This window comes from Ambystoma mexicanum, chromosome 12, assembly GCF_040938575.1.
Source record: "Ambystoma mexicanum isolate Mex_15411 chromosome 12, UKY_AmexF1_1, whole genome shotgun sequence".
In the NCBI taxonomy this organism is placed as follows: domain Eukaryota; kingdom Metazoa; phylum Chordata; class Amphibia; order Caudata; family Ambystomatidae; genus Ambystoma; species Ambystoma mexicanum.
In genome coordinates, this window is record NC_090936.1 from 249,887,141 (window position 1) to 249,900,404 (window position 13,264).

At 46.9% G+C, this 13,264-nt stretch overlaps 1 protein-coding gene across 6 annotated transcripts in view; it reads right to left on the reverse strand.

Moving 5' to 3' along the window:
* LMO3 (LIM domain only 3) overlaps positions 1–3,876 on the reverse strand; it is a 188,355-nt gene extending 184,479 nt beyond the window's left edge. The window contains exon 1 of one of the 6 annotated variants that reach the window (XM_069628387.1): positions 3,444–3,876. Coding sequence is in view for 1 of the 6 variants with exons in the window: in XM_069628383.1 (XP_069484484.1) it covers positions 790–847 (58 nt within the window). In the remaining 5 variants the exon portion in view is untranslated. The other 5 variants (XM_069628386.1, XM_069628389.1, XM_069628390.1 and 2 more) reach the window with 5 other exon arrangements.
* Between the last annotated feature and the right edge of the window lie 9,388 nt (positions 3,877–13,264).

A 13,264-nucleotide genomic window follows, 5' to 3' on the forward strand; every position in this document is an offset into this window, starting at 1 on the left:
AAGTTTCAAGGCCAGTGCGCCTCAGAGCGAGGCTTGCAGGGGGACCGTCCGACCCAGTATGGAGGGGAGGGTGGAAACGGAGCATTCACCGCTGGTTAGATGGCGTTCACTCCTTCCGCACCCATAATGACTTGGGTGGGTGTACTGAATCCAAGGCCAGTCCATTTCTGCCAGTTAACACGGCGCGTTTCCTCAAACAGGCGACGCGCTATTTAAATTCGCGCGGTCGCGAGCGAGACAAGACTGCGGGCCTTTCTAAACTGCTGGAATATTTCTGGACGCCTCCAGGTCCCAGTTAACTTCTTCTGCTTGGTCTCCCCTGCCCCCCACAAACCCCATGGATCAGCATCTTGCAAATGCCAGCATCATATTCCGTGTCTCATCATAAAAATAATGAAGCCTCGCTAGGATTTCAAAGTGCCCCCTTCTCACCAGAGCGGGCTCTACTCTTCATTTAGAAACAAAAGGAGGCCGCTGTAGAGCGGCGCCCGGGGCAGGCCGAGCTCTGCCTCATTAGGGCCGCGCAGGTCCTCCTGCCTCACTTACCTCCTCAATTAGGCAACGCCGGGGAGGCGGCTGCGCAGGCTTTGTGGCGGGGGCTCCCCGCGAGAGGTCAGGCGGAGGCATTGTGTGAAGCGGCGACGGCGAGGCTCAAGTTGGCGCCTAATGAGGTCCTCCAGGAGAGGCGGGTAATGGTGGGCCGCGGCCGAGTTACAGGTGTTGCGCGCTCGCCTCACTCAGACCCCCCCTCCCCCTCCGCTCCAGGAGGCCCAGCCAGAGGGAACTTACCCAGGGTGGAGGCGGCGGCGGCGGCCGGAGCAGCCTGCGAGGAGCCGGGCTTTATCATCTGCGCGCTCGCTGCTTCACCGCCAGCCGGGCATGGTGCGCCGAGGAGGGGTCAGTCAGTGGCTGCGGCGCGGCGCGAGCAGAGGGACGGGCACCCGCTCTCGCCTGCAGACCTCGAAACACCATTGCCGCGGGCAGCCCCTTCCTTTATCCTCACCGCCCCCTCCATGCGGCTGTCCCCGCGTTTACCTCGCGCTCACGATTGCTCCCCCCACCGCCTCCTTAACCAGTCCCTGCAATGGGCCCTTTAACGCCCCCTCCTCCGGGAATGTAGTCTCTGCCTATGGGTTCGTATGCTCGTACACCCACCCATTTCTTTAATATTCTCGGAGTTAACCCCCCCCATATTACCTTTCCTGAAATAATGCCCAGGTCTGATGAGGGGATAGGTGGGTGCGCTGCTCTGTGGCAGCAAGTTACTTTCATCCCAGAAGCAGCCCAATCTACAAGTGGCCCTTTCCCAGCAATCCCATGAAGGGGTAACATACTTTCCTCACGCAAACACCGCCCCTCGAACCCCCTCATCCCTGGCTATCATCTACTGGAAATGTTGCCCTGGTTTATCACGTCGTTCTCCAGACTTTCAAGAGGGAGGCGAACCCACGCTAGTCAGCCGATCCTCCTAAAACGTGTGTTGGCGTCCTCCTGCCCACCCAGTCACCTATACACCAAATGTGTTAGTAATTATATATACACTCGAACAAATCAGTCTGAGTCCGGCACCAGGTGCTCTCCACAATTACACATTGTTCTCAAACTTTCAGAGTTTGTCAAACATGCACGCCCCCCGTGGCTATGGCCACCATTGTGGCAAGAATGAGCTCGCCCACACACACACACACGCCCCATCTCTGCAACCGGGGCCGTCCAAAAACTTCAGGGGAACCACTTATTTTAATTCCATATTCAGTTGGTCGGCCACTACCATCATGTCGAAGTCAAGATAAGATGAAATCGTATTGCAAGCGTCAACGCGCCCCCCTGTTTGCCATGCACGTACCCGTGTCGCGTATCTCCCCACCAAAACGCCCACAGTTTGTTATGCTGTCACTGTGCTCCGCTTAGTTTACGCGGGGCAAGGACGATTCTACCACCCTTTGCATCCCCCTTGCGAACGACTCCAAGACCAACCGGCGCTGACAGGCTCGGGCAGAAGCAGCAGGTCAACGAGACGCCCTCCCTTGCGCGGAAGGAGTGTCCATCAGACGAGGTCTCTCTGGCAAGTTGGGCTCTCCTCTGGAATCGCTGCTCTTTCTCGTCAAGTCACCCAGCGTGGGGGCGCAACACCTCTGCGTCGAGCAGAAATGCGCCTCTCCACCAAGGAGGGGCAGTCCTGTGTATATGTGCGCGCGCCGGGGAGAGGGAGAAATAAAATCAAAACAAATGGCACAGCTAATCAGGACAATTAAATTAATTATGTTCAAGGAGATGAGATTTTCCCCCATCCAACACCATCATCGGTTACCCCTCGCTGGCAACTGCTGCTCTGTAATTCATGGCGCCTGATTAGTGCATCTATGCAAATCTTTGTTTAAATCATTTTACTAATTAAATGGTGGGATTAGCCCTCTGCCTAGGGTGACATCATTCGCAGTAATTAGTCCTCCATTTGGACTGTGGCAAGAATCACATTCTTGGTGTCAACAACCAGTCTGGGAAGACAACATCCTCTATTTCTTCTTTTTTTTTTGGATAGCCCCCTCCGCATCTCAGGTCCGCAAATTTAGCCAGCGAACCCCTTTTAATCACATGCTTTCAGTCTGGAGGGGCGTGGGGAGGGGTAAGCGATTAATAAGGCAGACCGCTTGTGTGCAATGGATATAAGACAGTCAATATTTAACATTCGGCTCCACGCTGTCCATTCTCCTTTAAAATGTAATGATAATTAGACGGGTCATAAAATGCTCCTCTTTTCATTATGACTGATGAAATGCATTAGAGCTGACAGGGTATTATTACCTGGCAGTAATTAGGTTTTTTCATGAATTAAATTATTTGAAAGCAGGCTATCGCCCCAATCATGCAATTTACAGCAAGATCGGTTCCCCCTCCTAATCTGTTCCACGAGTGAGAAAGATGGAGCCATCCCCCCCCTTGATAATCATAAATTATTCAGGGGCTGGAGGGGTATAGGAGACCGGTTCGCGGGCACCACTTAATACTCAGCTGCGCCTTCCGACAAGAAGACCCGAGTGCCGGCCAGTGAAGAGGGAAGTGCGACTTAATATGTTGCTGACAGTTTGCGCAGAACACCACCAGCCACAGGCAACCCCAACCCCCGTTCTGGCGACTATACTTTTCCGTACAATTCAAAAGCGATGTTCTCTCATGCACCCTAAAGATTGGTCCCCGCACGCAGGCATCTTAATTACAGTTCTCCCGGAAACGCGGGCCACCACGGTCAAAAACTGTCACCAAAGGGCCCGAGTGGCCAGCCATCCAGGATCTCGACATGTTTTACACGTGGCAGTAGCATTTGCCCCCTCTCCTAGAATTCTCCTGTCACAAATCCTTCCCAAAAATAACATCGCCACCCACCTCTCCCCCAAGTTCTTCAACTACCCCCAGACGATTCAATACAAGTAATAACGTCTCACCTTTTTCAAAAGAAGGATTCTGCAAAATATGCAAACGTAGATGCCTTAAAGTTCTCGCCTCTTCTGGGATGCTCTTGGTGCTGTGTTCCGCCTGGAACCTACATTCGCCCTCGGTCCGTCATGTGTTCAATTTCAATAAAGACGAGCAAACCCCAAAAAGAACCACCGTACAAGGCAAAGTTGTAGCATTAAAAACCAGGCGCCTTTCCGATGAGCGCGCGTGCTCCCTTGGCTGCGAGCTGCACGAGACGAGATCACCTGCGACTCCTTCCTCTCTCCCCTCCCTCTCCCTCTCTCTCGGTTCTTGGCACCGTTGCCTCCTTGCTCAACTACACGCCAGACCTGAGTGGGCCAGCTCGGCTGCTCCAGTATTTAAACACCTCACTAGGTCCCTAGTTAGCGGCTCCCTTCAGCTCATCCAAGGAGCTGACAAGCACTGTTGGAGCAGCCTGTACATGTTGCTCTAATGGACCTCATTACGGTCTACTTACAGATGTTCTTAACATAATTGATCTGCGGTGAGTTGAGAGGACGGCAAGTTATTCCCTAGCCCCCAATTATGGCTGGGTAATTAGATCCCCAACCTCCAATTTTTCACATTCACCCTTCTAACATTCCAAAATATCAAAGTATCTCTTTCTCGGTAAAGCTCGCCCGCCCCACCCCCCTCGCTGGACTCCACTCGACTCTCGCTGTATTGACAGCTAGATCTGCTAACCTTTGTAGTGACGCCAGTTTTAATGGCGCGCTCAGCCCATTGACAGGACTCCGGCTCCCCCACTTTTCTTTCCTGTAACCCTAGGAAACAAAAGGGTGGAAAAAAAACTAACTTGTATAGTTTGTACTTTTGATAAAAGGTTCCAGTGATGAGGCCTGGCAGTGGAGTTTCTTTCCTCGTCGTTTTTTATCAGGATTAATTTCTCAGATGGAAACTTTGAGGAACAATTGAAAGGAGGGAGGCGAAGCTCTGAAACGGTGAGAAAGAGAGGAGAGAAAAAAACACACACACTGTACACCTGGGACAGATGAAGCCAAACCGGTGCTTTTATAATGCCAATCAGCAGGGCTGCTATCATGCCTCTAATTAGGAAAGCAGCCTAAAACAGAGAGCACTTGGGGAAATGGTAATGTTCTGGTTTTGCACTTAAAAGGGGAGACATTTCCTGTGCTGTAAGGTTCCGGGATTGGGGCTGACAAGCCCTTTAACTAGTAGGCAGGATTCTCTGTATGTGTGCGCCTCTGCATGATTCAACTCATGAAAGTGGACACGGGGTCTGTGCGGGAGGGAAGAAGGCTGCAGTAGTTGAAGGAGAAGACGGTTCTGGCTTCCCTCGCCTCCCCTGAGGTGCCCGCGTTCTGTTGTTGATGTCTTCCGCTGAGATAAAACTATGCAACGCGATGGCGGCTGGCGCCAAGGCCCCACTTTAAAGCCAGTCTTTCATGCAAGGTGTTCTTTTAGCATTTTTGAGTATCCACTACTTGTACGGCGCTGCTGCCACGTTTTAATTGTTTTTAGAAGTCATTTGTAAGTGAAAGTAGTGTGTTGTAGTTTTGAAAGAGGCGACCACCTTATGTAATAAGTGTAGTTTATTTAAAGTGTCCGATTTCGGGTGAGGACGGACCGCTTTATTGTTGTCTTGCAAGACAAGAAACACAGCTTCATATTGGCAAATTACTCCTTTAATCTGACCTGCACTCACTAGTATAGGCCGCCCACCAGTACCTTACTTACCTCCAGATTCCGGAGACAATCCACTAACCACTCTTCCAGCACAGCCAATACTAACCTACTTCAAGCGCCTAGATTCAAACGTATGAAGACTGGTGGTAGTAGCTTCCTGGTCAAAGCTGCCCAAAACTGGAACTCACTCCCACCCTCTTTAAGAGAAGACATGCGCTACCCACGCTTCAGATCTAACCTCATCCAACGGATTAAGGAGCATGACATTTGACCCGCTACCACAATGCCACAACACTGTCCACTACTGCGTATATTTGTATATTTATATCTGTAGGTATATATTGTATATAACTGTTGCTTGATGCTCTATGCTACCTTTTGCTAATATGTATGATATAGGCCAGCACTGTTTATTAATATTTTGTACTGCAACGCACAGCAATGTAACCTAAGCTGAACAATCTCTCGTTTCCTTCTTCTGCGCCCTAATACCCTTGGTTCTGGTGCGCTTTTATAAATAAATAAACAAACTATTCACCTGACAGATTAGAAACCTAAGACCATTATGAAAATCATCAGTAGGACTTCCGGCAAAAATACCCTCTCTACCTCTGACGCAATAAATCCTTACTTCTCATTTTACTCCTTTCTCAATATCAACATCCGGTAATTGTCACATGAAGAGTCCTACTTGTATGTGTATCAGAAGTCCTCCAAGGCAAGGAATGACGAACACCAAAGAAATCCAAAACAGAGCATACTTGGTATAATAGTTTTATTTAGGCCCAGGCTCAGCTGGGAGAGCTGGGTTCAAATAGAATGGTGGAACATAATTGAGTGAACAGAGCTGTCAACACATCCCACTGTGGGCAAACGTTTTATACACAAACATAATTAGCATACACAAAGTTGAAACATTTGTTAAGACATCCTACAAAGCTAATTGGTGGGACTACGTAAGTCCCCTGTATCTTGATATAATTGAATAGTTGCGATTGCCTTATGCCATCCGGGTCACCATTGTCCAAAACCACCCATTGTGACATCACAAACCTTCCCACACCCCCCAATTATTTTTTAAAGCATTCCTTGATTGTGCTGACTACTAGAACTTTATTCATCTGCCGTTGGTCTGGTGCCATCAAAGACACATGGCACCCATTTAGCAAAAGAAAGACATCCGATCAATGAGTTCTCCCTCGAACATCAGCAAGGACACAGAATGCTGTTGTGCCCAAGGAACACCGAAACCTCGCCCAGTATTAGTTCCCTGTTGCTTTCCCCTGGCCCCACAGACCTCTCTACATGACCGTCTGCCAAAGGGCGATGTGAAACGACTTACCCCACCGTGATTTGAATTTTCTTGGCCTGCATTTAATTTTTTAATTCTCCACACTTCCCAGCGAACACACAGGTGCCTGGCTTGCTTGCCTCGAAAGTATCTGTTGGTCCCATTCCCATATGGCTACGTTCTCCTGGAAACAGCCAACTTGCAACATTTCTCCATCACACTGCTGTAGCAGAGTACTCGAGAAACCCATGTCTGCCCAGGACACGAGGACTGTAGCTGCAAAAAAACAATTTTACTTACCTGTGGCCTATACTCCAAAAAATGGTTCACATTGTGCTACACTACCCCTTCTACTCTGCCTCTTAGCCCTGTCCTCAGCGTGCCCCTCTGCTACATGCCCCCTTTTTTGCCCCCAAACCGCACTGACTTATCTGATGCACCTGTGTCCACGGTGCATAAGCTATGCAGTGCAGCTGTCAATGATGTCCTCAGCACCACGACTCCCCGCCCTCCCTTCTGCGACGCCCCCCCATCAGTCACATAATTGATAGGTGCGCCCCCTCTACCACATATGCATCCCGCCAAGGGGCATTCATAACTGCCCCATTGTGTAATTGTTGTGGCTCTTTGAGTGATCCTTTATGCACCCCAGACCTAACCACTTTATGTAGTCACATGAGTCATTAGCTGGAACATCTCTAAAACAGTACTTTTATATGCTCAAGTATCCACTTGGAAAACAACTACTGGCAAAGCCAACTTTGATAAAACATCAGATCATCGCAGAGAACATAACTCACTTTTCTCCATGTCCGTCCTTAACTGACATACTTCCTGACACAGGGCACTTTTCTCCGGACACAATTTGCTATTCTCTTCCCTGAGCTGCTCTCTGTTGTTTGTGTATTCAGATTTTGGCAGATATGATTGAATTCCACATAGGAATTGACATCCATAATGATCAACTGGCTATTTTCATCTTTCAGTTGTTAAATCTGCGTTTGAAATGCAAAAATGTCCTCTAATCAGGCTATATTGTGAACAATCTGCTCACTTAATTTGTGTTGGGTCGCTCTCAGGTTTTCAACACCTTGATACTCCTCTCAGTGCAGAAAATTGAGGCTCACGCTCTAAATTTGCTTGCTGTTGTGTCACTAACTCATCTTTTAGCTACTGAATAATGTTTTCTAATTTTAACTCTGAATTTTGGCGCTGTTGTGATTTTTCCTCAAATAGTTTCAATTCTCTTTGTGCTTGATCCAAAAGCTCAGCCTGGTTTTGCATAGATGCTACACTATCCTGGTATCCTTCTTCCTAATCATCATATGGAAGTACATATATGCTGTGAGCTGAGCCATTTTAATTTGCTCACCTGTACTGGTCTGTGTCATATAAAAGTCTGTCAGGGCCTGATGTAACAGTCCATTATCCTACCATATATCAACATTTGCAGAGGTACCTTCTGTATCATTCTAGCTTGCCACATTTCATGCTCCTGTTCTACCCATTCACCTTTTAATAAACAATTTGGATAGAAGATGCTTCCTGGCCATATTGATTTCTACAGTGCTCGTTCTGAAATGTGTTCTGCACCTACTATGCTCTCTATGCAAGGGCAAAATCTCAACCCTGCTCCTGCTTAGTTTGTACTCACAATGATGCTCAAATCAACACTGTTTTATCTGCACACCACCCTGAAACATAGGGTACATGTCCGAATGGTGCACTTAAAATGCAACACAACTTTCCATCCACTGAAATGGTATTACACCTAAATGAATGGTCTGCTGCTACTGCACTGTCACGAGTGGCAACTCTCTACCAATCTCGGTACGAGTCCCCAGTTTTGTCAAGGTTTATTATACGGTCACTCTCAACTCAGGGAATTCCTTTCCTCCAATGAATGTGGCGCAAAATAAAGCACTATTAGTTTTAAGATTCAGTTTGGTAAGGCCTAACAACCTGTCTCGCACCCAACCCTGGTGCCACAATAGACTAGGAACCATGCCAGTATTTAGTAAGAATATAGATTTATTCATTTATTTAAACCACATAGAATCATTCACCAAAACTGTGGCAACACAAAAACAAAAATGACTTCTGTAATGGCACCAGCTGTCATGGTCACTGGCTCCAGGACACAGGCCCCACACCACCAGGTGATGGGGAAAATGGGACACTTAACCCATTCTCGTCACTTTTGGGACATACAAACACAGGTGGCCCGGCTGGGCTCAGTCCTGGTGCCTTTGGCACCAGGCTCATGTACCAATATAAACAAGAATACTTATTTATGGGACTAGAAGGCTTTGTCTTTCCACGTGCTAACTGCAAGCCCACGTGCATACAATTTGGGCGTTTCCGATTCCCTTGGGTTGAAGCTGCACATGCAGATATTAGGAGGGGCAAGGCGTGGCAGGCAAATCGGGACTAGTGGCGTGGCCACAGGAGCTCAGCTATATAAGCTGCTCCATCTCCAAGGCCAGTGCTTCCCGTTTTTGCACTCGTGTGCAACATTACCTCTTGGATTCCAGCACATTATCTGCATATTCACACCTTTGAAACTGACATCCATCCTTCCAGCTTTGTGTGCGTCCTCTGGAACCAGTGATCCTGTTCCTGACTCTGCCTCACAGCGTGCTCTTCACCTCCAAAGCTGGTCCCTGTGAAGGAAACAGGTTAGAACATTCATCAACAATTTGACTGAAAGCCGCGCTGCAGTAAATCCTAGTGCGCATCCCTAAATGACCACTTACCAGTTGTTGGACCTTCGTGGAGCAATTCTCCACCTCTCCGGCTCCAGTCTCGTGCTCTGCAGCAACGGCCAGGTCTGCAACATCACCTATATGTGGAGAGAGCAAAAGAGAGACATTACTTACAGAACAGACAACAAAACTGGAACAAACTATACCAAAACTGTTACTGCCAGTTGAAAGCAAACTGACAAGAGGAGATAAAGAAGAAACAGAACAACACTTACCTGCAGAGAAGTGGACTAGTCGCAGCTGGACTGGACTACCACATGCGAGGGGCCAGTGAAGGAACTCGGCCCCAGTCATACAAGCACCCGTGCTAGAAGCAGCAGGACGGAGAGCTCATCATTAACAATCGGCAGGTGAGGCTTTCGGGAACGGCGCATTCTCACAAAAACCACGCATAGGGAGGAATGGTCTGGAAAAAAGGGGTCCGGGTCGTAGACTGGCATACTTGCGTTCCCCTTATATATCCACGCAGGAGCAGTGCTACTAATTGCGGTAGTCCAGAGCATAATCGCAGGGGAAGAGCTAGACAAGATTGATCGCATTACAGGGAGGGCTGCAATCGTGCCCCAACTCCCCTGCAGAGACCAGGTGAGCGTAACAGAACGCGAAGCCTCTAAGAACCTCTACCTGGGCGATATAGATACTTCTGAGACAGTCCAATTGGCTCAACTACTGGGAGAGATGCAGGCTGAAGTTCATGCTTCAAGGCCGGAAACCAATGCTCTAAGGAGGGATCTCATTGTGAACCGAGATCGAACTGACGACTTGGTGAGACAGATGCTCCAGGTACAAGCTGGACTGGTCCCATTGCTAGGGTTTGCCCAACCTACTCCACCTCCACAATCAACGCCAGTACAGGTGGTTCTTCCAGGGGTGGTTCCCCTGGCTCCACCCAAACGCTTCACAGGTGACCCAAATAAATATGCCATATTTATGAATCAATGTAGACTACATTTCGTATGCAGGCCTGGAGCATTCGCCAACAATCAAGCTGGAGTGGCTTTTGTACTCTTTTATTTGGGAGGCAGTGCAGCGGACTGGTCAATACCTCTGGTGAATCAAGATGATCCTTTGCTTTGGGACTTTGTGGGATTTCAGCACGAAACGGAGAAACGTTTTGCACGGCACACTCATGGATGGGCCTTGGACAACAAACTATTGTCACTTAGACAAGGTAATCAAGATCTACTAACTTACATTGCCACCTTCAGTCGCCTCATAGCCCAGACAAACTGGCCAGAGGGGAAAAGAACTATGCTCTTTTACAGAGGGTTGCGTGGGGAACTTAAGGATGTGTTATCCCAAGTGGTGAATCCCCTGGAAGAATGGGCAGATTACATCAACCTGACAGTGCATCTCGATCACGGGTAGCAGGATCGAAAATTGGATCGAACAAAGGCAGAAGGGCAGTAACTGATTTCAATCCAGCACTCCAACTAAGCCAATGCCTAGTATGGGATGCCCAATGGAAACCCTTATTTATATATTTTATGTCAAAAGTTCTTTGAATTCTGGATGATGTACCCTTATATAACGCCCCTCTCTTTGAATTCCCCCGGTCTCACTGCATCAAGAAATAGGTTTGTTTTGCAAATTAAGATTTATTTGAAGAATTGAACAATATATAGATTATACTTTTATCAACAATTTGCTGAATATCCCACTTGTGAATATGAACAATGATCAGCAATGGGTAATATTACAATACCAACAATCTCTTTAATCAATTAGGAGTAGGAATAGGAAGAATAATGTAGCAGAGAATAACTTTGTCTGGTTCCAGGAAATGCAATGATATGAAAGAATGCAACACCGAAATAAACTTGATATGAATTTAACCAAAGACAATGTGGTCACTTTTTCCCCCTGTTGTTACTCACTCCCCCCAACATGCATTATGGAGATATGGAATAAGGGCACACAGGTATCGGGAATAACAATCAACAATTGCAGTTTCAATCCTGACTCCCCCTATCCCACCCCAGCAAGCTTAGAGAGATTACAGAACAACTATAAGGAATTGGAATGTCATTTTGGGTTCGTTTGAAAGCTGGGGATGTTAGGTCCGGAATGACACTTCAATATCGTTCCTAGCAGATACGGTTAAAAAGTTACAGAGGTTTTAATAAAGGTCGCTTTTTCTCAAAAAAGTCAAGATTTCAAAATGAAAGATGTGCTGTTGAAGATTTGGAACAGCAATTTCTTAACACTAAAGAGTCTATGGAGCCGCAAACTACATGACAGCCCAGCCACCTATCCAGAGGCGCCTCCAGATGGTTTCTGTCTCGACGAGACGATTGCCCTTCTCCAGAAAATATATATATTAGTGCCAAGATGATTATCGCTACAATTATCAAGGATTATGTGGAGGAGAAGAATTTAGGATAGACAAAAGAGATTCAATAATACAGTTATGGATAGGTTAGAATGGTTGGATTGGGTTACTTAATACTAAGAGGTTGGTTATGGACAGTTCTACACTAAATACTTACAACTATGGCTTTGGAATGGAATAGGCCCGTTAAAGATCTGGTCAAAGGTTTGGGCTTCACTCGCCACCAGACAGGCTTCAGAGCACCTGGACTCTGCTCTAAGCAAGGCACTATGGTCTGCGCAGTGGGTCTGACGGGTTCTGGGTTACAGCTCTGCTGGACTGATCTGGATCTTGGGTTCTAGCACGGTTCTTGGCCGGGAGCAGCAAACAGCTCAGCCTGGATCAGTTAGGTTAGGCCCCGTGGAAATTAGGGTTTAAATCAGGTTTGCAACGTTTTTAAAGGCCTGCTAAAAAGGGTTCAGCTTTTTGGATTAGGCCTCTGCTTCAGGGTTATAGAGTCTGGATCTGGAGTCTGGTTCTGGAGTCTGGATCTTCCTGCAGGGTGCTTCACCAGGGGATCAGTTGATGAGTGAAAAGTGTGTGTCTGTGGGTCATCAACAGTCCCTATTTATCCATCTTCCAAATGGGTGGGCAGGCTGATTCTACTATGCCCAACCCTCTAAGGATCTGATAGGTCAGAGAATTTCCCCTCGCCTGATTTGTGGAAGGAACAGTGTGTCATGTTTATGACTTAGGGAGAAAACCTCCCCTTTGTCTCTGTACAGTATATCTTATTTTTCATAAAGAAACATAAATACATATTTACATGATAGATTGACTAAGGTACGTTTCTGTCAAAGTCTCAGGTTCCTACGAGCTTTGGTTCACAAATGACAGTTTTTCGCGCTTTTGGACGGTTACACATTTTCGGATCTGTACAATTTTTTACCCGTACATGCACATACCCTCTGGGCATATTCCTGTAAGTTTTCATGTTCCTAGCATTATCACCAGGGCTAGAATATGAACATTTCCCGGGTTCAGTCTCTGAATGTCGCCCAGATTACAGATTAGTTTTAAACTGTGAGCGAATTGTTCATTTTAATAATCTCTAAATTCCATATTTTTGTCAGTTCCTTTGTTATAAGTATTTTCCTTAAACATATATTTAGTTCATTTTCAATCCACATTTTCAGTCTGGCCTGCCACCAAGATCTTGGCTGAGTCAGAGAGTCACATGGCTTGTCTTCCTCCCAGAGCATCTGTTGTCAGTTACACCCGAATTAGCATTTCCATTCAGCTCAAGGACTCCATTGTCTCCACTCAGAGCAGCATGCCAGAATGCCCCTCACAGTTTCTTTCACACCAGCCTGCCAGTTTCTAAGCAGAGAGCAGGGGGGATATTCCTTTGTTGGGTAAAAGGGTGTGGAATGTCTTTGAAGCTCAGTGTGGGAAACTTTAACTTTTAAACACAATGTTTGAAATTGTCTTGTCCTAAAATATAACTTACATTTTTAACAAATATTTCTTACTTCAAGCCTCTTTAAAATATAGTTTTGAATTGTATCCACCTCTTAGGCTTCTGATAGCAAATCTTTCTTTGGCATAGTTTGAGTTCAATGTACAACTTTAAACATGACAAGTTTTAAATCGCCAGCTTCTGACAGAAGTGAGTAATGGTATTACACCCATTTTTGACAGATTTCTTCCCAGCAACCATCTTCAAAAGTGGACTTTGTTCTGATAACATATACTCCTGCTGACATTATGTTT